General features: G+C 44.1%; 1 protein-coding gene across 2 annotated transcripts in view; it reads left to right on the top strand.

The window, feature by feature from the left end:
- Phactr1 (phosphatase and actin regulator 1) overlaps nucleotides 1-23217 on the top strand; it is a 278883-nt gene that overhangs the window by 192304 nt on the left and 63362 nt on the right. For both annotated transcript variants that reach the window (XM_028763224.1, XM_028763223.1), the window contains exons 4-6: nucleotides 2179-2346; nucleotides 4472-4678; nucleotides 21942-22263. In XM_028763224.1, the coding sequence (XP_028619057.1) occupies nucleotides 2179-2346; nucleotides 4472-4678; nucleotides 21942-22263 (697 nt within the window). The remainder of the gene's footprint in view (nucleotides 1-2178; nucleotides 2347-4471; nucleotides 4679-21941; nucleotides 22264-23217) is intronic.

Here is a 23217-nt window from a genome sequence, read left to right as displayed (position 1 = left end):
TCTCTCTCTCTCTCTCTCTCTCTCTCCCTTTCTCTCTCTCTTTCTTTCTCTCCAGTTTTAAGTCTCTCTCTCCAGCAGTAAGTCAGCTTACTGCTTTACAGAGATCTATTTCTGAGTGGGCATGACTTTATCTTTCATCTGGATGTTTATTCATCTGACTGGAAGAGCTTTAAGTCCTCTTGAAAAATTAATTTGGCTTTAATGTTCAGCTATCTAAGACTCCCTGGGTGTCGATGAAATCATGCTGGAGGGAGTTTTGATTTAACAAATGGCCATTGAACGGGAGTCTTTGATCCTCAATCAGGGTTGTCAGCTCTCAGCCCTTTGGGGGACTGAGCTTCAAGCAGATCAAAGTTGACATGGTTGGTGGTTGGCACCAAAGAATTCTGGCACTTCCCAGCTGCTTTGGGCTGTTACAGCCTGTTAGGTAGAGACTGTAGATTTTCCTAGATGCTCACTCACCACAAGTACTGGATGAGGATAGAGGGAAACAGACAGACACTCTCCTTCCCTGCTGGGGTTACAAATTCTCATTACTTCTTTGCTCCCTAATGCTTTTTGGGCTTTGTTGTTGTTTGGTGTTTTGTTGTTGTTTTTCTTTTACTGAAAATAGATTTTTTTTCATACAACATATTCTGATTATGGTTTCCCCTCCCCCTCCCAGTTCCTTCCCACCTCTTCTCCCATCCAGATCCACACTCAATTCTGTCTCTCATTAGACAAGAACTAAAAAACAAACAAACAAACAAAAAGCTAGGTATCTGAGGTTCTTTGTCTCATGATACTAAGGAGAAGACTTTGACTCCTTGGTGCCCTCCATCTCCTCTGGCTTTACACTCTTTCTCCTTCCTCTTCTAAAAGGTTTCCTGCGCCCTAGGATGATTTGATGGTAGCATCCCTTTTAGGTCTGAGCATTCCGATATCTCCCATTCTCTGCATAATCTCCTACTTTGGGTCTCTGTATTTGTTCCCACTCGCTGCAGGAAGAAGCTTCTCTGATACTGGCTAAGCAAGGCTCTGATCTATGCATACAGCAAAAGCTCACTACAAGTCACAAGTCATCTTATTGCTACATTCCTTTAGCAGAACACTATCATCTGGTTCCCCCACCCCCACCCCCACCCCCCCAGGTCACTGTCCTATCTAGTCTCAGACTCATGGCCACCCAAGGAGCATTGGGTATGGCTTCCATCTTATGGAGTGAGCCTTGACTCAAATCAGATATTGATTGGTCACTCCCACAAGCTTTGTGCCACTACTGCACCAGCTCATATTGCTGGCAGGTCACCATTATAGATTGAAAGTTTGGTAGCTGGGTTGGTGTTCACCTTTCTCCTTTGGTAGAGTGCAGTGTACCTTCCAGTACCAAATTTTTGCTTTTAAAACATACACCTTTAGTAGGGGTGAAGACTCTATGTAGGTACCAGCTTGACCTCTCCGTAGTCAATGAGTTGTATCTGTGTTGTTTTCAGCAATAGGGCCTTGCTGTCAGTTTGTGGAGAACCAACAGTGGCCTTCTAATATTTGCTTCCTAATGTAGAAATTCTCGATCTTGGGCCTCCAGTCTCTGTTGTCTGCTAAGTTTCTGTACCTTCTTAAAAATTAAAAAGAAAGAATAATTTTTCATTCGCTTTTATTAAGAAAGGAGTATGGGCTAGGAGATGCTTGGTAAGAAGCCATAAAGCATCTTTGCAGAGGACTGGAGTTTAATTCTCCGCACCTACACTAGGAGACTGACAGCTGCCGTTTACTACAGCTCTGGTGCCATCCTCTGGAGTGCCTCCCTCTTGGCTCCATTGCCACCCAAGCAGCCAATGTGCCTCTCTCGGGAAATACAGAGCAATCCTAACGAGCACAAGGAGGAGTCCCCGCCAACAGATAGGAATAGCTGATGTCATGATATCCTGTTCTGATCTCACAGGACATGCCCATACACAGACACAACTAACTATACACAATTAAAAATTCAGTAAGCCTATGTGTGTACACTGTTTTCCTTTTAAAAGACTTACTGAATGGGGCTCTCTCTAAAGGTACAGGTCTTTACAGCAAAAATGTGGTGTCAAGTGCAGATACTAGCCTTGATAAAGATGGTTCAGAGCATCTTGACTTGTCAGCAGCCTCGAGTGTCACTGTGAGGATGGACCTTATCTGATACCATCTCCTTCCCTCCCGCAGATGGAGAACTCTCAATATCAAATGAAGATGACTCCCTGGAGAACGGGCAGTCCCTGAGCTCCAGCCAACTCTCTTTGCCTGCTCTGTCGGAAATGGAGCCTGTCCCAATGCCCAGGGACCCCTGCTCATATGAGGTGCTCCAAGCTTCAGACATTATGGATGGACCAGGTAATGTCAGAGAAATGGACCATGCAGTTGTCTATACATAACTGGACCTAAGAAAATACAAATTCTGTTTTCACGGGATGCTTTATAGTTTGTAAAAACACTTTTGTGACGTACATCATTTTCAAACTATTATAACTTGTTTTATAATATTGATGGTTTAAAATATGGTTTGTTTTCCAACATTCATCTTCATTAAGATAAATCAAAAAGGATCCTGTCTCTCTCTAAGCCTATCTCATCCACCTGCTCTAAAGCCCTGACCACACCATTTAATTTCTAGTCCCAATATACTCATCAATGATCATTCCAGTTTAGCAAATCTACTGGATGCAGACGACTGACATATTTGTTAAATTGTATACAATCTCCCAACTAAGCTGGAGCCTGCCTATAGATGAGTTTGGATGCCTTCTGATTATTTGCCTCCTTCTTTGGACCACTGTCATCCAAGTGGCCAATTTGCCTTTCTCAGGAGGTACAGAGCCCTCCTAATCAGGCCAAAGAGAAATCCCTACCAGCAGAGAGGTGCAGCACATGTCAGGCTGATCAAGGAGCCTCTGGGACTCCCTGGAGTGTGGGTGACCCCGTATGTAGCATCCACACGTACACTTTGCTCACATTTAGGAAAAGGTGAGAGGCTGTTTTCCCAAGTTGGTTCCCACACTTAACTGTGGGGCCAGGCCAGCTATTGTTTAGCAAGTAATTAGAACAATGTCCCTCACAGTTGGGAAAACTTAGGGTGTCAGGGGTTCTTTCTAGGGTTGTATACTGCTATGAAGACATTACTTCCTCCAGGGAAGAAGGAACGCAAGAAGTAGGGAGGAATCCTTTATAAACTCCCTCCTTGTGGCAGTCACGAGAAGCAGGTGGACAGACAATCAATGGAATCATATTTTGTTTGTCCATTAGAATTTTAAGCAAGAATTTTTTACCTTTTAACTCAAATTCCTCTGTACCATCCAACTTCTCTTCTACCACCGTAATCTGTGTTAGACTGTGTTTCAGTGACATCTACCACCCCGTCAGACTCCCAGTGTTTTACTGCTGTTAATTGGCAGCACAGAAGGAAACAGTGGGTACCACCCCATGGCAGCTCAACCAAAGAAGAGATAAGTCAAAATAAGACATGAGAGCCAATGTGTTATTAAGTTGCTACAGTGCTTGCCTAGCATGCAAGAATGCCCTGGGTTCAATCCCCAGTACCATGCACTTAGTTCTAAGGCAGGATGGTATGTGCCTTGGAATCCCAGGACTCAGGAGGTAGAAACAGGAGACCTGGAGGTTCAAGATCATTCTCTGCTACAGAATGAGTTCAGAACCATCCTAGAATGGATGAGACCCTAGAAAGAGGAGTGAGAAGGGAAAAGAAAGGAAAATAAAAATAAAATGACAAGAAGTGTGACAAGCAGGAAGTGAAGGAACTGGACAAATCAAAAGGCATAGCTTTTGCACATCCTCTGCCTTGTGAGAATGTATAGGGCCAGGCAGGGCAAGAGTCAGCCCTTAGAACTAGAGTCCTCACTGAGACCCTGGCTCTTGGTCCTGACCATTCCAAAGATTAGAGGAGCAGTCACCAATGCATGCTGGTGTCAACTTTGCCAGCTGCCACTGGTATCCAGACAAGAGAGCAAGACTCAGTGGACAACACCAATACCCTCCACTAGTTTGTGGCCTGTCTCTCTCTTCTTTCAGCAAAAGAAGAGTTCAGGAACCCAGGGAAAAGTTATTGTTCAGTTTAGGGGACTTGAACTCCTTGTTCTACTTGCTGTCCTGTTAGTTGTGACTCTAGTCTCCTGAGTCACATGGTAGAGCATCTGTATTCTTTGGATAATGCAGGCTCAGTTTGAAATGGTGACCTTTTTCATGAGAAAATGCCCTTGTCCCTCCTCTCCCCTCTTCCTCCCGCTCCCTTCTCTTCTTCTCCTTCCTGCCCCTCCACACCCTACCTGAATTCTTGGTTTTCTCTCATCCTTGCTTTAGCTCTCTCTCCATGTGCCCATGATGGCCTGCAGCAGGTGGCACTCTGCTGTCTTGTTGGCTTGCCCATGTCCCTGTCCTGTGTTCCTGGCTGGCCTGCACTGCGTTTGTGTAATGTCTTCTGTGTATCATGTGGTTGTCCCCTCAGTGTCTGAAGAGAGTCCCTCTGCCAGTGAGTCTGGAGTCCTCCTGTCCCAAGATCCTTCAGCCAAACCAGTTCTGTTCCTGCCCCCCAAAAAATCTTCTGCTTTCCCTGGAGACCATGAGGAGACCCCAGTGAAGCAGCTATCCCTTCACAAGCAACCCCCGGCCCTGCCTCCCAAACCCACTGCCCGGATTGCCAACCACTTAACAGGTAAGTCTAACATCTTCTGAGGCACAAGGCCCCTCCCTCCCTTCAAGGGACAGTTTCTAACTCTCATTCTCTTTATCTGAGGTTTGAATAGGCATCTCTAAGAAGATACCCCCACGGGGTGTTTGGGTATTTGTACGTGTGTGTTGGTACATGAAGTCACGAACAGGATTTATGTCTCTGTCAAGAAGCATTTGATATGCAATTGCCAGCCATATGCTAAAAGCCTTTGGTGTTACCTGTCGTCTGTATATCTGTAAATATGTACATTGTATTTATGTGACCTATTCAAGATTATCGCCCATCTGCGTGAATTAGAATCAATGTCAAAATGTTTACACAGACGGAAAAAAAAAGTGCTTTGCTCCTTTTGTAATGAGTCTGCAAAGGCTTTAAGTGTTTGTACGTTATTGATCTAGAGTCTGGAATATTTCTGCAATTAAAACCAATTTCATTCATTTACTGTCAGTTTTCTTTAAAAAGAAAGAATCGAGGCATGGTAATGCATGCCCATAATCCCAGCATGTGGGAGGGGGGAGGGGAGGCAAGAAGATCAGGAGCTCAAGGTCATCCTTGGCTACTTAGCAAGTTAGAGGCTAGCCTGAGCTACATGAGACCCTGTCTCAGAAAGCAACTGCAATAAAATAGCCAATAAGGGGTGTGGGATACCTTTAGAGGAAACACAGGCTTAGCAGGGTTGCTCTAAAATGTGTTTTGTACTCTTGCTCCGTGTGATTAACGAGTGTGTTCAGACATGGAGTTGGGTGTGTAATGAAATTGCATTTCACCATGTGTGATATAATCAGATCATTATCAACTGCTTTTGTATGACATACACTGTGTTTCTTTTTCATCATTCTATTTGTTTACATCTCGAATGCTATCCCCTTTCCGGTTACCCCTCCACAAACCCCCCATCCCATCCTCCTTCTCCCTCCTCCCCTTTGCCTCTATGAGGGTGCTCCCCCATCCACTCACCCACTCCCCCCTCACTGCTCTATCATCCCCCTATGCTGGGGCATCAAGCCTCCACAGGACCAAAGGCCTCCCCTCCCACTGATGTCAGACAAGGCCATCCTCTGCTACATATGTATCTGGAGTCATGGCTCCCTCCATGTATGCTCTTTGGTTGGTGGTTTAGTCCCTGGGAGCTCTGGATGGTCCAGTTAGTTGATATTGTTCTTTTTATGGGGTTTCAAACCCCTTCAGCTCCTTTAGCCTTCCCCTAGCTCTTCCGTTAGGGTCCCTGGGCTCAATCCAATGGTTGGCTGTGAGTATCTGCATCTGTATTAGTCAGGTGCTGATAGAATCTTTCAAGAAACAGCCAAACCAGGTTCCAGTCAACAAGCACTTCTTGGTATCAGCAATAGTGTCGGGGGTTGGTGTCTGTAGATGGATGGATCCCCAGTTAGGGCAGTCTCTCAATGGCCTTTCCTGCTGTCTCTGTTCCATTTTTTTTTTTATCCCTGTCTTTCCTTTGGACAGGAATCTGTTTTTATAAATAGTATCTAAATGACCTCTATGATATTTTGCATATGATAGAGAAGGAAAGTGAAAAACACTCAGTTATGGTAGACAGAGTGAAGAAAAGAAAGTGGCTTCTCCGGGGCTGGCAGGACAGTGGACGCACGACTGGAACCTGGGCATCCCGCCTGTTAGCTATCAATGCGAGTTATCGTACAGTCCAGCTTTAACAGGGACTCATGCCAAACTGTGCTGTACCAGTGTCCTCGTCCATCTCATCTGGGAGCCTGTGGTATAAAAGCATTGTTGGCTCTCTAAGAACCATTTAACACATCAGTTTAGTATCCCAACATTTTAATTCACAGAATATCAAAGGGGAAATAGGCCACCCCTCCAAGACATAAACCCACTGTCTAGCAAAAATCAACTGTCACTCTACAAACTGCCTTCTCATCTGTTCTTTGTGTGGAACAACGTAGGAGCTGAATCTCTTGTTAGTGACTAGTCCACTGTGTGGTTTTATTAGCTGCTTGGTGCAGATCAAGGGACTCTTCTACATTCTCTACTGTGAAAACTATAACAGCAAGCATCTGCAGTAGCCTGCCTATGTCTTTTTGAGGCTCTCCCAGGGTATTTCTAGGATTAAAACTACAAAGTCTAAGTTATATATACCCTTTAAGCCTTGGACAACAAACACCTCTTAAGAAAAATTCAATAGTGTGCAGAATAAACCCTTATTTGTACATGTTGTGTGTATTTACTCAACATGCCTACTTCCATAGACAGAACACTGTGTTATTATCAAAGAGGACACAACTCTGTACTAGTTTAATGAATACATATTCCATCAGTCCTCTGTAGCCACAGGTTCTATATCTAGGGTTCAGCCAACCACAGATCAAAAATATTTATTAAAAATTTTATACTGAATATGTCCAGACCTTTTTCTTGTCATTTCCTTACAACATGATGTTACAGTTATTTACCCAGTATCTGCATTTAACTAGGCAGTGTGTCATTGAGAGATAATTTAAAGTATAGAGGAGGGTGTTTGTAGGGTCTATGCAAATACTATGCTATTTTTGTAGAAGGGGTTTGAGCATGCATGGATTTGGGTGTCCACAGAAGTACAAAGCCGGCCCTTTATAGGACCCAAGGCATGGCTGTGTTAGAATGCTCTAGTGAATGCCATTCAGAGTGGGTAGAACCATGAAGCCTCACAGATGCCCCCTGAAAAAGGTGGAAGCCTGGTTGACATTCACAGAGTGAAGAACGTTTGTAGAGAATTGGGGAATAGATTCCCAAGAAAAAGACTCTGGAAAAGGCTCAGAGGTAAAGATATGTTAGGTCACTTCAGTGGCTCAGCTAGGATAGAGACTCCGTTAGGGTTTAATTAAAACCACCAAGAGTATAAAATTAGATGCTTTCTGTAAACTATAGATTAGACATTGTATAGCTGTCAGCCCAAGAATGCTTTCTTTTGTATTTCTCAATGCTGTCTCTTTGTAAGTCTTTGCATTTTCTTTTAATTGTTCACATTTTTCAAAAAGCCAATATATTATTCCAATTGAATAGAAATTTTAAAAAAAAGAGAATAGGCAAAAAAATAAATAAAAGTTTAATATTTTTGACTAAAAAAAAAAAAACACCAAGAGACAGGGTTCACCCAGTAGTAGCCTACAAAGACTTGTATTTTATTTCCTAGGAGGTAGCAAAATTGGGGCTGAGGAGTGAAGGGTATGACGGAGTAGACCTTTATCTTCCCAAAGGACAGTCATGGTGCCACATACCTTTAATTCCAGCACTCGGGAGGCAAAGGCAAGCAGATTGTGCTGGGTTTTAGTCTAGCCTAGTCTATAAAGGAAGTTTCAGGCCAGCCAGGGCTATATATTGAGGCTCAATATTAAAATGAAACAAGACAATATAAAATAGAGTAACCTTCCTGGGTCACTGGGTAGAATGAACAGAAATAGGAAGCAGTTGAAGACTTGTCGCAGAAGCCAACAAAATCAGCTGTGCGCTATGCACCTCAAAGTTACTAGTGGTATTGAACAGAATGATCTGTGCCAGGAAGGCTTCTCTTGTCATTGCAGTATCAGCTGACAAGAATCTATTATCAGTAGCAGAAAGAGGAGACCAGTAGATAGGAAAGCAAATTCATAAAAATCCATTATAACCTTTTCTAGTGCGTGGCTGTCTCTTAACTGTGGTAAAGATAAGATCGGCAGAGATGTTAGTGTCTAGGGACTGTCAAGCTAGTGCAATCCTTTTAGGTCTGAACTCCATTAGACTTGCTTAATTTTCATAAATGAGCAATCAGTCATAATGAATCTGCATCACCATGAAAAAGCTCTGCTAACCCCATTCTGACGCTAATTACACCAGAGACATCTGGGCCACGTCAGAAGGAATTAATCAACTAAGAATTCCAGAACTCTAAATTAAGATTCATGAGTGGATAGTATGTTCTCACGGTTGTTGATTTGTCCGTGTGCTGGAAAGAAAATGTTGGACCATTGGAAGGCACCAGGCTTGATTTAAAAAAAGTGGGTAGTGATCTGACGAGATGTAGAGGAAGTAGGAGCCTGAACAGGAGTGATACTCAACGTCCGGATCAGAAAGCTGCGCGCAGAACTAACTCTTCTGTAGGATTCACTTCCACTTCATCAGGAAAACTACAGTAGACTTGGAGAATGTGTGTCTTACAATTCTCAGTTCTTCAGTTGAGTGGAGAAAAGCCCTCATTCTTCCTCTATTCTTTATGGCCTCCTCTTCTACCTCTTCTTCTCCATCATCAGCCTGCCTAGTAGCATACGGGCCAGAGTTGGGAGTTGTTGGGTATCAGAGCCTTACCTTACTGGAAGCATAGCCCTCAGTAGAGCTGCCTGCATTGTGGATACAATCCAAGGTGAATGAGTCTCGGAGAAACGGGTTCTTACTGGAATGATGGATGGCCCCAGAAGGAAAGTGTGATTAGAACAGAACCTTGTCTCCTGCTTTTCTAAGTCTCCACCAATTGCTTCCCTAAGCATTCTTACCCGGGAGCTACATGATAAACATTACATACTATAGTCAGTACCTTCTGCATGAAGAACCTGTGAGGAGCAGGCACCCCATACATGGTAGATGAATGCAGAAGTGAGCATGGCTTCAAAGGATTATACATGGCGGCATGGCTTCATGGCTAACCTTCACAGTTGGGTAGCCCTTGGGCAGCTAGCATTGTTTGAGAACTTTGCCAGATACCATTTAGTCCTATCTCCTCCTCACAGAAGATGACCAAAAAAGATATGAAGATGGTGATTGTAGTTAGACAGTCACTCAGCTTTGTGGGTTTCTGCCCGTTGTATGTTTTTATCCATTTAAGAAATTAGAAAACCTGCTTCATCGTTTATATTAGTCTGCTCAGACTGCCATGCCAAATCATATAGACTAGATGTCTTAAGAAACAAAACTTAGTTTTGTCAGGTCTGGAGAGATGGCTCAGTGATCAAGAGCACTCACGAAGGGGACCCACGTTCAGTTCTCAGCACCCGCACAGTGGCTCACAACCATCCGCAACTACAATTTCAAGGGCTCCAACACCTACTTCTGACCTCTGAAGGCATCAGACATACATACCTACAGGCAAAACACTCATGCACATAAAATTAATTTTAAGAAAATACTTTAAAAGAATTTTATTTCTCATAGTTTTGAAGACTGAAGTCGGATAATTAAAAAAAAAATAACACAAACACAAATAATCACTGTTGTACTTACATAAAATTCCCAGTATGTTAGGTACGGTAAGTAACCTGGAGACTATTTGAAGTATACAGGAGGTATGTGTAGACTGTGTGTACACATTAGCCATTTGGCATAAGGAACCTGACCATCTGCTTGCTGGTGTGGGTATGGCAGGAGCTAACACCCGTCAGATACCAAGAAGTGACTGTACTCTCAGCAAACTTAAGCGGTCGCACATTCCAATGTGCCGTGGTATCTGCAACTACAACTTTGCCTAACAAACAACATCTGTGCCCTGCAGAACTTTCCAGTGCCAGCACTTAGGCGAGTCTAATGAGAATAGATGCAATGATCGTTAAGCTGAAACCAGTGTTCTATTTATAGCGCTCTCGTGCTCTCTCTCTCTCTCTCTTTCTTTCTGATTCTGTGGACACTTTCGTTGTTCTGTAGTCATATTTGAATACATAATTTCATTTTGTTGCTGTGTTTTTCTCCCCTCCTTCCCCACCTCCTTCATCTCTACACAATTGTGTGTTTCACCTCTGCCCTTACCTTTCAAAGATTAGGGTGCCATGAACTTGGGCTTTATCCATGCCACTGAATGGAAAAAAAAATTGCTCATAACACAGAGGCCATATATGGAAGTGGGCAGTTTACACTTGTTGGCCACTGATACTGTGAAGATATTCTGTGTTCTCTTAGGTTACGTTCAGGCACAAATGGGAAGTGCAAGTATATCATCCTTACAGTCCTGAAGACAGAGGCTTGGCTCCCCGTTCATGGCTAAGAGAGGAGTCTAAGGGTGGTCATGAGGTAGAAACAGGAGCAAGGCAAGCACTCTATGGTGGTTCTATAGAAAAGGGATCAGGGTAAAGTTAACCATCTGAACTGGCTGGAGTGAAAGGTCCCAGCAAAGTATGCACCAAAGAGGATTCCTCTAGTTGCCTGGAATAGTTAAGGCAAAGGAATACCATTGCATCCTACAGTCTACATGCCACGGGGAGGTGGTCTGCCACTTAGGCTACTCTGTATTGTATGCCCATGCCAAAGACAAGCTCAGAATGATCCCTGGCTAGCTCTAAACATGGGCTGGCAACGATCAGAGAGGTTTCCAATATATCCAAACACCTAAACTTCACTATACCAGTTTCTCCAAAATAGAAAAATAGGAAAAGAATGACTCCCACCCCCCCCCTCTGCCACTCTGTGTGTGTGTGTGTGTTGGGGGAGGGGCACAGTTAGCTTCCCACCATGTATAGGATGTTTTTACTAAGCTTTCATGTAACATCTTTTAGAAAGATGTTAAGATTGCCGGTGTTAGGATCTTCAGGCAGTAATAACAATGGGAAACGCCTGGTGTGGGGACCATATGTAAGGCAACTTTGAAGAAAACGGTGGTAGCAGGTGTGTATTAGAGGTGAGCAAGAAGCATAGGCCCCAGGAGCATGTGCGTGGCAGGTGTTATGCTCAAGAAATAGCAAGTAATCCTTTGGGGCAAGAATGCAGGATTCTAGTGGCCTAGCAATGAAGGTTAGGGCTGAAAAACAGGAGCCTTGAGTGCCAGAAGGCTTGGCCTTTGTAAGAGGACAGGGGCATCCTTTGTGGGTTCTCAGCAGCAATCTCTTGATTTCAGCTGAACGTGTCCATGGAAGCTCACATAGATAAGATGGACCCTGGTGCCATTAGTTGGCTTTATACTGGGTGTGTATTTAGCATTGAACCAAAGCTAGTAAGTGTGTCAGCCTGCTACCCTTGTGTCTTAGTTAGGGTTTCACTGCTGTGAACAGACACCATGACTAAGGAAACTCTTATAAGGACAACATCTAATTGGAGCTGGCTTACAGGTTCAGAGAGTCGGTCTATTATCATCAAGGCAGGAGCATGGCAGTGCCCAGGCAGGCATGGTGCAGGAGGAGCTGAGGGTTCTACATGTTGTTCCAAAGGCAAGCAGAAGACTGGCTTCCAGGGAGCTAGGATGAGGGTCTTAAAGCCCATGCCCACAGTGACACACTTCCTCCAACAAGGCCACATCTCCTAATAGTGCCACTCCCTGGGCCAAGCATAATCAAACCATCACACCTTGCCCCTCTCCCTTTTTCGCTTTATTTGTACTACCATGCTTAAGGTACATGGGAAAGGCAACCAAGAGAGATTCTGCCCCTGTTCAGAAAGCTTGCAGTCAACACCAAGTACGTGGTGATAAGTAATGGGATGGTGACATCTTTGGGTCAAGACTGACAAGGAAGAATGACTTCTGGTGCTACAGTTCTTCGTCAACAAAGCTCTGACACATCGGCCAGCACAAGACACATTGACACTCAGCCCTTAGCACTGGGCACAGATTCGTTCTGCTTCTTGAAGCTGGCAAATTCAATAAAGTAACTGAGATTTTTTTTTAAAGTTAAGCCCAAATAAGTTTTATTGCCATGCTATTGATATAGCCTCTACTCAAAAGTCACATGAAAAACATCTTTTCACGCTAAGGGCCCTGATTTTTTTTCCCTCATCAGGTAACTACACAGACTCTTCTGCACTAGTGTACACATAGGGAGAAACCACCTGCATAATATTCTCACTACAAACTGCTGTGGGAGGGAAATACGCATTATTTTTTATAAAGAGAAAGGTTTCCTCTTAGATTCTCACAACCTCTTGTTCCATGGTCGGTAATCCAAATCTGATGCTCTGGTGACATTGTACGTAAATAGATTTTTGGTTTTGGTGAAGGAGAACTGGGAAAGATGACCTCATCTTCTTCCTTCAAGAGTTATAAGATGACACATGCTCCTCAGAGCCTACACTCTCTCAAACTAGAGCATGTTCCAGGATCGTATGACTTTCCTTAAAACATCTGCTGTCTAAGGAAGCAATTCACAGATGCCCCCCCCCCAATTTGCTGTTGCAGTGTTTGAAGCCCACATGTCAAATCACACAGCAGCCAGTAAGCATGATCTAATCTTGAATTCCACTCTGCGGCAAGCTAAACCACCTCGTTAAGAAAACATGCTCTATCCATGGTGCCCGTGAGCCGAGCAGAGCTGAGTTCTGAAAAGTTGGTGGGGAACCCATAAGACTTTGCACAGAAAAATAGACAAGTACCACACAGATCTGATCAAGGAAGATCCTGCCCATTTTATCAGGTGAAGTTCCCAAAACCTGCAGCTCTGTGCTCCTCAGATCTCTTGAACATTTTTATAAACTGTCCAAGAGGTAGGTTTCATGAGGGGGGAGAATTCAGTCTGCCGTGATCCCTGGCCCTGTCCAAGCAGCGCTCACCTTGAGAATACAAGGAGACTCCATTGCTAAGGCCTTTAAGGAATCAGTATACAACATTTAAGGATCAAGACTTATTCTTTTTTAAACATAGAATTCCTTTTTAAATCCCTAGTTTGAACTCATTTATACCTTCACCATGCATATCCTCCCTGATAGCTGATCACTATCTTTTCCATGTATTTTTCTTCTATCTGCTCTAAACTTAAAGCTTTGATCTCACGGCTGCATCCTCTGGTTCTAGTGTTCTATGCAGAGGTGGAAGTGTTTTGCTCAACCTAATAACTGTGATTTTCATCCAATCCCCTCTGTTCTTCTCTGTTTCACATATACCAGCCTTCAGTGGCTCACCGTGAAGGGGAATTCTCTTCCAGCTATTCATCTCTGGACTTCTTCCATGATATTTGCCTGTCCTAAGGAAGGCTCAATGGGATGACAAACTCTCCCTGCCCACAACAGCCCTCATCCATCGTTATAAAAGTGAACAATAGCACGTTTTTATATCAGTGATTTGTCATGTCTAGCAAAAGAGTTACACACCTTCTCGGCATGCATTTGTTGGCATGATTGCCTTTATTTCAGCGGTAATTCTTGGAGATGAGTCACCTGGCTGTCACATGTAACTCTATTACAAAGAATCTAATTGAATTCCATGTCCTGCCAGGATGACATGCCTGAGAGGCTCAGCGGGTGAGTGGCCCTCATCCACTACCCAATAGTTCTTTTCAATGAGACACAGGCCTCATTGTCACCCTCTCAACTGGGGAAAGTAAGTTTGAGAATGAAAGTGTTCACTCATAGAAGGCAGGGAGAATCAAACCAAATTCATCAGCTGCTTTTGGTGTTGTCTAGGATGGCCTTCAGTTTCAGGATTCTGGAATGCCTGATTCATCCCATAGTTACCATACCCTGGCCTGACATGGGACATCGCCCCCCACCAATTCCCTCTGCATCACTGGCCCTTAGAAGAGGTCTGTCAGAACATATTCCTTTTGACCAAAGCAAAACCTCAAGCTACCATGAAGGCCCTGGGCTGGGCTCATGTGCTGAAGGAATTGATGATATTCTTGTCAACTCCCTCCTTCAGGCAAGGGGACTCTGATGCAGTACTATAATTTAAGTCCTAAGTATGTGTCTTATGGGTCTCTTATATCTTGGGGCATCTAACATGCTGAAACCAGGTGACAAATGACTGAGAAATTCTTCCAACACCTTTGCACATTAGGGACCAAGAGCTACTAGCTGTGTTGAGTCCTGTTCACATTTAATAGTTACGTAAGCCCCCATAAGAGGTGCCAATTTAAAAGTTCACTGGTAGCTGTAAGAAAAGAGGCTTTATGTAGATGGTTTGGATGCCCTTTCTTTGAAACACTTGGGACCAGACATGCTTTCATCCTTAGGGATTGTTTGAGGTTTTGTAATATTTTCATAAATATCATGTAGTGAGACATCTTGGTGATGGAACCCAGATAGGATCACAAAATTCATTTATTCCATACATACCTTGTGTTCATAGACTGAAGGTAATTGTATACAGTATTTTCAGAGAACATGCATTTTTACTTTGATCCATCACCTAAGCTCAAGTGTGGACTATTTCAGGGATATGAGTGGTCCAGGCTTTTAGAGTAAGGCTACTCCTTGTGGCTTATTTAACCTCTGCTGATTCACGTTCACGACCGGCAGTCCTCCATTAAGAGAATCGATGGCAGAAATAATCTCACATTTTCACATTTTCATTTCTTTGTCTAAAATCATAAGCCAGGGCTGTTGTGTGGGAAGGCTGGTCCTCTCGAGGTTTTATGACTCTGTGACATTCACAGTTTGGGTTGATTTTCACTATTCCTGGAACTGGTCATTTTTGCTTCTTCTACTCCATCAGTAGAGCAAGCTTGATGAACACGCTGCATCTCCATCAGTCTGGCTATGGAAATCAGTGAGCAAACGGTGCTGCATCTCTCCCGGCGGCCTCAGATCCATCATCATAAATGCCAGAGGCAGAGTGTGTCCTCCAGCAAAAATGGATGGATATTGCATATTAGTAGATGCAGAGGGTTCGATTCACTCAGGCGCTATCCAGGTATAAGAAGCAATTTTATCCCTGAGCTTTCCCAGCTAATGAGACTCAAGTTCAAACTCCCGGTTCCTAACACTGTTCCACTAGCTTTTTATAGCACAAGGTGCAGTGTACATCAGAGGCACACACTGGATCATGGATGACAGCTCTTCTTTGCAGTCACCACCAAGACGTTACCCCGATTGCTGAATGGAGTAATGCCAGCACACACTGTGCCCTCAGAGGCCCACCTGACCCCCATTGTCCCACCTCAGGCTGGGAAGCATCAATACTGGTGGATTTTCAGAAGCATGGCATGAGTCCCTGACAGTAACACTGTGAATAATACATTTCCCAGAGCAAGGTCGTACAGTATCTGAACTTCAAAGCAGGCTGAGGGTAAGTCAGGGAATGTACTATAGTGTTTATTGCCAAGTCAGGCCTCCACTGTGAACTCTTATAGCTCCCCCAAGGTCTTCACTGTGGGGGTCTCTGATCATAAAACCCTCTCCTCAGTGGAGACCTTGTGAAATTAGACAAAGCAGGCTTGTGGAAGATGTTTCTTTCACAGAAGGTAATTCAGCCCTGTGCCAGTTTAGGCCTCAGACTGATCTCTGACACTCTTGTTCCCTCAGTGCCTAACAATGAGGATACATTGAATGTCTTGGACAGAGTCCTTGGTGGCGGAGCTGAAATTAGATCTCAGGACTTCTACATGTTCTGCCAGTAGTAATTGGCTCCACCCACAGCCTGTAGCAGAAACCTCCAGAAGCTAGCCAGCCCAGTGCTCTGAGAGTAGCTCCTAGCTAAGTTCCATCCTAGAGAAGTCTTGGGGTAGTCTCACTTCACCTGTGCAGGGACAGAATTGAGAAATAAAGTGTCTTAGCAGGTGTTTCTCAGGCCCATTTAGATATAAATTACACTTTGATTAGTCCCAGGGGCCCACCCCAGCTTTTAGAAGGAATGGTACTGAGGCAGGACATAGATTGGATGAAAGCCAAAGACTGATGATTCTTGGCTTTGTAACTCTCTCTTACTGTTTTGTGCTAATAAGTGCTGGTTTCTATTCTCTAACTATACTGTGCTAATAAGCACTGGTTTCTATTCTCTATCTATACTGTGCTAATACGCGCTGGTTTCCTTTTCCTCTGACTCAAGGACCTCTTGCTGGCTAGGCAAGAGGCTTGGAACTAGTTAACTCTTTGTGAACCAGAGAGAAAAGAAAGGAAATGAAAGCAAATCATTTACATAGACAATGCACACAGACACACACACACACACATTCATACACATGCACACTCTGGTCTGGCTCAACCACCTGTCTCATCAACTCCACACATATATGTGGCTAATAGCATCATCATCCCTGCTGAACATTTCCCATAGAAAGCCCCTCTTCTCAAGGCTGGCCTAGAACCCTCATAGGTCCTGAGCTTCCCCGATCCCGGCAGCTCACTGAAATTCATTCTTCTTGACTTGGCAGCCAGGAGGTATTGATCAAATCATACCGAGTGTGGCCACTTCCTCACCCATCTTACTAAGCACCAGGAGCTGAGCCTGGTAAATGGTAGATTTACCAGGTAGATTTACCATGTCTAAACACATGTATGTTTAGACATACACACAAACAGACATATACACATATACATTTGGTGCATGGGGCAGACAAAAGGAGAGTTACAGAAGGATGTTGATATTAAATTCAAATCAAGTTAAATTTAAATTCAAGTGTTCATTCTATAAGCTCATTATAAGTTCAAAGCAGCAGTTTCACATAGCCTTCCTTTATCATAGTGCACACCTGTGGCCTCATCCTTGGACCTGACCTAGAATGAATGCTTTTCCTTCATCATAAATTTGACCTAAGCCTGTTTCTCTTTTTGGTGTACTTGTGAAGGCTCATTTTACTCCTTGTTATGCAGCCTTTACTTACTATTCTATGAGGAATGGGCACATTCTATTCTTGATTCTAACTTTATTACATCCTTCTGGTAAAACAACTAAAACCATCTCCTAAAACTTTCTTCCTGAAATTATGTAATCAAATCAGGAGTTTTATAAAATCATTAATTCATCTAAACAGCATTAATCCATGAAGTTCATCTTTATGTTGATCTGCAGGGAATTTGTCCAGTAGGGTGGGCTGATGCCCAGGAATCACTGGGCTATGTAATAGTGACAAGAGAGGCAGATCAGTCACAGTAAGCAATCCTGCTATGAAGTCTCCAAGGATCCTGCATTCTTAGAACTCACCCATCACAGGCCATGCAAAACAGTGGGCCATCTCCAGAAAGCTCCCTTGCATGCCTTTAGCCTTTCCTAGATGGCTTTTGACAGATTAGGAAGATGGATGCCATGCGCCACCTCTATGTCTATAGACATGATGAGAAGAAATCATGACAACACTGGGCATCTACCATTTACCAGGCTCAGCTCCTGGTGCTTAGTAAGATGGGTGAGGAAGTGGCCACACTCGGTGTGATTTGATCAATACCTCCTGGCTGCCCACTGCAAACAGTCTCTGCAACAAGTCAAGAAGAATGAATTTCAGTGAGCTGCCAGGATCGGGGAAGCTCAGGACCTATGAGGGTTCTAGGCCAGCCTTGAGAAGAGGGGCTTTCTATGGGAAATGTTCAGCAGGGATGATGATGTTATTAACCAGAACAATAGTTCATAGCTCCTGGGCACCATGCCACCCAGTTCCTATATCTTAGCTTGCCTTACAAGTCATGTGACTAGTTGATTCATCCCATCTTGCAGACTCAACAACTAAGCACTAACATCACATCTTGGGGAAGATAAAGCTGTAGGTAGCAGACACAGCAGAGCGCCAACCTAGCAAAGAGGGAGCATGCGCAGTTGCTCTGTAGCGGACACGGGGAAGCGCATACGTAACTTCTCAGCAGGCCTGGGCAGGAGGGAGTGGAAATGTGCTGCTATTTGCTACAACTGTGCCCCAGGGGGAAAAAATCCAGTTTTCATTCAGAAAGGTTTTTTTTCATACCTTAAGCAAATATTATTTCATACACTGATCAATAATATTTGAGGCATACTCAAGTCAATTTAAAGGTTTCAGGGCTGGCAAAATGGCTGAGTAAAGGCACGTGCCACCCAATCCTGTAAACTTGAAGACCTAAATTCAATCACCAGAATCCACACAGAGGTGGAGGAAAAAAGACTCTTCCAAGTTGTCCTTTGACTTCCACACCTGTGCTGTGTGCACATGCCTCCCCCTCCCTCACATCACACACACACACACACACACACAGGTACGTGTGCACGTACACACAGGCACACATGTACATACACACTCACACACACACATAATAATAATAATAATAAATCACAATAATCAAAATAATAAATGCAATAGACTTTTAGCTTTAAAATGGATATCTGTAATCTTAACAAAAATATATGGAAAACTGTTTTGCCCCTGTTGTCATTCAAGCCGGGCACTGAACAAGATAAGGATGCCGTAAGTCAAAGCTGTTTGCTGTTCTCAGGACAAGGAGACAGTTACAAACAGGAAGGGAGTGATTGAATTGGTGAGTGTATGAAAATCACTTAGAACGGTGGTATCTGGTTAGCAACATGTGGTTAGCAAGCATGGCATAGGTGAAAAATTCCTCGTCTAAACCTCCAGAATCTGAGATGTTTGACAATTCAGCAATTTTCCAGTGCAGATGTGAGGCCATGATCCTTCCTGATGGCTCATTTGTATAGAAACCTTGCTTCGTGGACAATTTTACTAAAATCTATGAAATTTGGATGTAGGGATGGCTCATCATTTAAAAGAGCACACTGTCCTTGCAGAGAACATAGATATTTCCTGCATCCATGTCAGAGTCTGGGAACCTGCAACTCCGGCTCCAGGGGGATCCAATGCCTCTGGCCTCAGAGGGAACCTGCACACACATGCACGTAGCCACACACAGATACACTCATAATCTTAAAACAAATCTTTCTAAAAACTTATAAAACTACTTTTCTGCTATGTATATAAAGATATATTAGAAACATAAATGAATTTTGTATTTGTGCTTGGACCCCCATCCCCGTTACATGTGTGCATTCATATTCTAAAATTTGGAACAGTCTAGGATGTGTAATATTAACAGTTCTGCCATTTCAAATAAGAGAGACTTGATCTGCCCTTGACCCAAATGTCTGCCACTGCGGTTGCTGCTGTTACTGTTAATGCTAACTCGATGTATATTTTCCGTGTGGTAGGGAAGGCAGGATGTAATGAACAAAGACAGTTTGGGAGAGGCTTTTTTGTATGCTAGATCTGGAAGAGAAAGTAGAACTTGGACAAGAAGACATATCAGAATATCTCAAAACCACAGAGAAGAGATATACCACATTCCAGGGTTTGGACACCAGTGGTTGGGAATGGAGGGTAAGTGAAGGAGCTTTGCTGAGGGCAGACCACTGGGTTCCAAGGTGAGGAGGAGAGCTTTGAGTACTTACTTCAGTTCCATGCAGCAGGCAATGTGCTGAGGGAAAGGAACCCAGAGGAGGCTGAGGAAAACCTCAGCAGCTTGCATAGAGGTCACGAGTGAGCACATAATCCACTTGGCAGACCAGGCTGAGGGTGGAGACCTGAACTTGTGTGATACCAAGTGAGGGAGGATATTGGAGTATAAGACAGTGTCACAGATATAACTCCACCCAGAGGCTCTCTGGATACCCTAGAAGGCATTCTTCCCCATGACAGGAGTCAGAGCAAACCACTAAAAGTGTGGGCCTGAAGACCTGAACCAAGCAGCAGGTAGTCTATGGGATGTCCTGGATGAGTTTTAAACTCAGGAGCAACCTAGTCCTGTTTATGTTCTGACATGACCTAGGTGGAGGGACAAAAACAGGCAGGTGGAGAGAAATCTCAGACTCCAAAGATCAATGGTCCAAAATCATGAAGGTGGTGGCTTCCTGACAAGGGGCACTGAGTGTGACAAGCAGACACTGTGCTCCTCAGTGGTACTCCATCCTGAACATGGCTCTCTCACACCCTCTTGCAACCTAATACACACTCACCCTCCACCCTTCTCCAGGGCCAGATGAATTCAAGGAATGCTAAGTGGGAGAACTATAAGATCTTTCCCAGAATGCTCTCGGAGAGCTGGTCTCATCATGACCACTCTCAATGTGGAGCTTTAGTGACACTGTCACAGAGCCAAGGAAGGGCTTGACGGGCTGCTTACTGTAAAGAACCAAGCACACTATATAACAGAACACATTAAGTTTTGAATGAGACTAGTGATACTCTTCAGTGTTTGGTTTTGCTGTTCTGGGTGTGGAACCCAGATCTCATGGACCATATCCACAGCCTTTGGGAGGGCAAGAGTTACTGGAGTGTTGTTGTTGTTGTTGTTGTTGTTGTTGTTGTTGTTGAATTAGTTTTTTAACACTAGCATACAGAGTGATGGGTTTCATTACAGTGTTTTCAACTATACTTTGGTTCTTTGATCACCTTCTCTCACACCCCTCCCCAGTTCTCCTGCTCCTCTATTACCGCCCCCTCCCATAACCTCTCTTTCATTTCCATATCATATACTACATTACCATTATTAGTATTATAATTATTTTTTTCCTCGTTCCCCCAAAAAGTGTTTTCCCCCTCTCATGGTCCCCTTTCTTGTTTCATAAAACACACGCACACACCCATACGCACTCACAAACGCATGCTCATGCCCACACACACACACACTTGCACATGCATGCGCACACACACACACATACACATGCATTTGTATATGTACCCACCACACCCGCGTAGATACAGACTCACACATATATAAAAATTAAAATCTAGGCTTCACATATGAGATAACATATGCAGTAATTACCTTGCTGAGTCTGCCAAGCTCTTGGATTTTTGAGACAGGCTCTTACTCTGTAGCCCAGGATGGATTTACCTTGCAGTCTTCCTGCCTCAGCTTATAAAGTGCCCAGATTATAAACCTGAGTCTAGCTAGATTTGTCACCTTCTGATGGTTTGCTTTGCACAACCTTTTTTTTTTTATGACCAAAGTTATATATAAGTACTTCAGTTGTATGTAAGGTATATGATAAATTACTGAGTGCCTCGAAGAGCCCTCCATAACCCTGACCCACACAATGTACTCGGTCGTGAGTGGACCCACCAGCCCATCAACAACGCTCACACCTCACCCCTACTTAGTGTGCCAAAGTCATATTCTGCAACCACTGAGTCTCACAAAGTCTTGGTGACACATAAGGAACTATGGCCGACAGCATGGTCACTCACGGGGAGGGACTTGACCAATGTACTGAATTGTCTCATATGTCAGTGTAGGCAAGCTGGACCCTGTCAACTGAAAGAATGTTACTTTAACAATAGCATATGCATAGTAACTTAGTTAGGTCCCATGAAAGGTTCCTTTATCAGTTCATGTTTCCGTGGCACACATCTTCCTTATGCCGTTCTACCTGGGCTGCTGAGACTTGGTTAATGGGTCCTGAGACCCATCTCTCATGCCATCCAGATTCCAGAATACTCTGGTCAAGAAACAAGTTAGTAAATGTTTACTGAATAGCATCCACACTGTGCTGAGGCCTTAGGTTGAGGCACTGTATCCAGGAGGCCTATATCTCTGTGGCCATGGTCCCAAGGTGCACGCACATGATGTTCAGGGTTGCATGGGTGCACACACATGATGTTCTGGGTTGCATCTAGTGTTCTTCAACTCACATGTGCTTCTCGCCCTCCTTCTGCTACAGATCCTGGCGCCCCTGTGAAATTGCCTTGTCTGCCAGTGAAACTGTCGCCTCCGCTACCTCCAAAGAAAGTCCTGATCTGTATGCCTGTAGGGGGGCCAGAGCTCTCTCTGGCAACCTATGCAGCCCAGAAGAGCAGCCAGCAGGCTGTGGCCCAGCACCACCACACCGTCCTGCCATCCCAGATGCAGCACCAGATGCAGTATGGCAGCCACGGCCAGCATCTCCCATCCTCCACCGGCACCCTGCCCATGCATCCCTCGGGCTGCAGGATGATCGATGAGCTGAACAAGACACTTGCTATGACCATGCAGAGGCTGGAAAGGTAACAGTGGGAAAGGGATTGCTTGGGAGAGGGGCAGCCTGGGGATTTTAAAATGTGACATCTCATTATTCCTTTCCTTCTGAAGAACATAAGAAGGCTTGAGAGTAAAGTTATATCAAACCTGAGTTTTAAGGGACCTATAGGGCAATAATGTGTTTCCATTGTTTAAAAAAAAACATTGGGGAGCTGGTAAGGGACAGCCTTGCAAGCATGAGGACCCAAGTTCAATCCCCAGAGTCCATTAAAAAAGCCAGGCATGATGATACATGCTTTCAGTCTCATAAAAAAATAAAAATAAAAAAACAGAGACAGGTAGTTCTCCTATGTTCATTAGCTAGCCAGACTAATTTACTTGACAAGTTCCAGGGAAGTGACAACCTGTCTCAAAAAGCAAGGTGGCGGGGTACCAGAGAAATGACACACCTTGCTTTCTCACACACATGCACATGTTCCTGTAGACACACACACACATATGCACGTGTGCACGCACATGCGCGCCCGCACACACACACACACTCACACACACACACACAAAGGAGTAATATGTATATACATACTAGGCCATATTTCTCCTCTAAACTACAGTGCCAGTTTGAGAATGCTGTGCATGTGTGGTTATTAATAATGATCTCCCCTGGCCCGATGTGGGGAAATGGGGAGAAGATAATTGTATATTCCATGTCACATGGCTTACTGTTAATGGCGTGACTACTCAGTGATCATTGGAAACAGTTTAAATGCAACAGGAAGTGATGAGAGAAGGCAGGGAGAGACTGGCAGGGGCAAGCAGATCAGGAGACTGGAAGCACTAGAGTCAGATGATACACATGTGAGTCGTTGGTATCTGGAAACCACCAGGATAACCCCCATCCTTCACCAGAAACTGCCTCTGGATGCATTTCTGGGAGGCCTGCAAGGAATACTCTCCCAAACCCAGGTCTGCAGTCTGACTTC

This window comes from Grammomys surdaster, unplaced genomic scaffold (assembly GCF_004785775.1).
Source record: "Grammomys surdaster isolate TR1022 unplaced genomic scaffold, NIH_TR_1.0 137, whole genome shotgun sequence".
Lineage (NCBI taxonomy): Eukaryota > Metazoa > Chordata > Mammalia > Rodentia > Muridae > Grammomys > Grammomys surdaster.
This window is presented reverse-complemented; position numbering and strand designations above follow the sequence as displayed.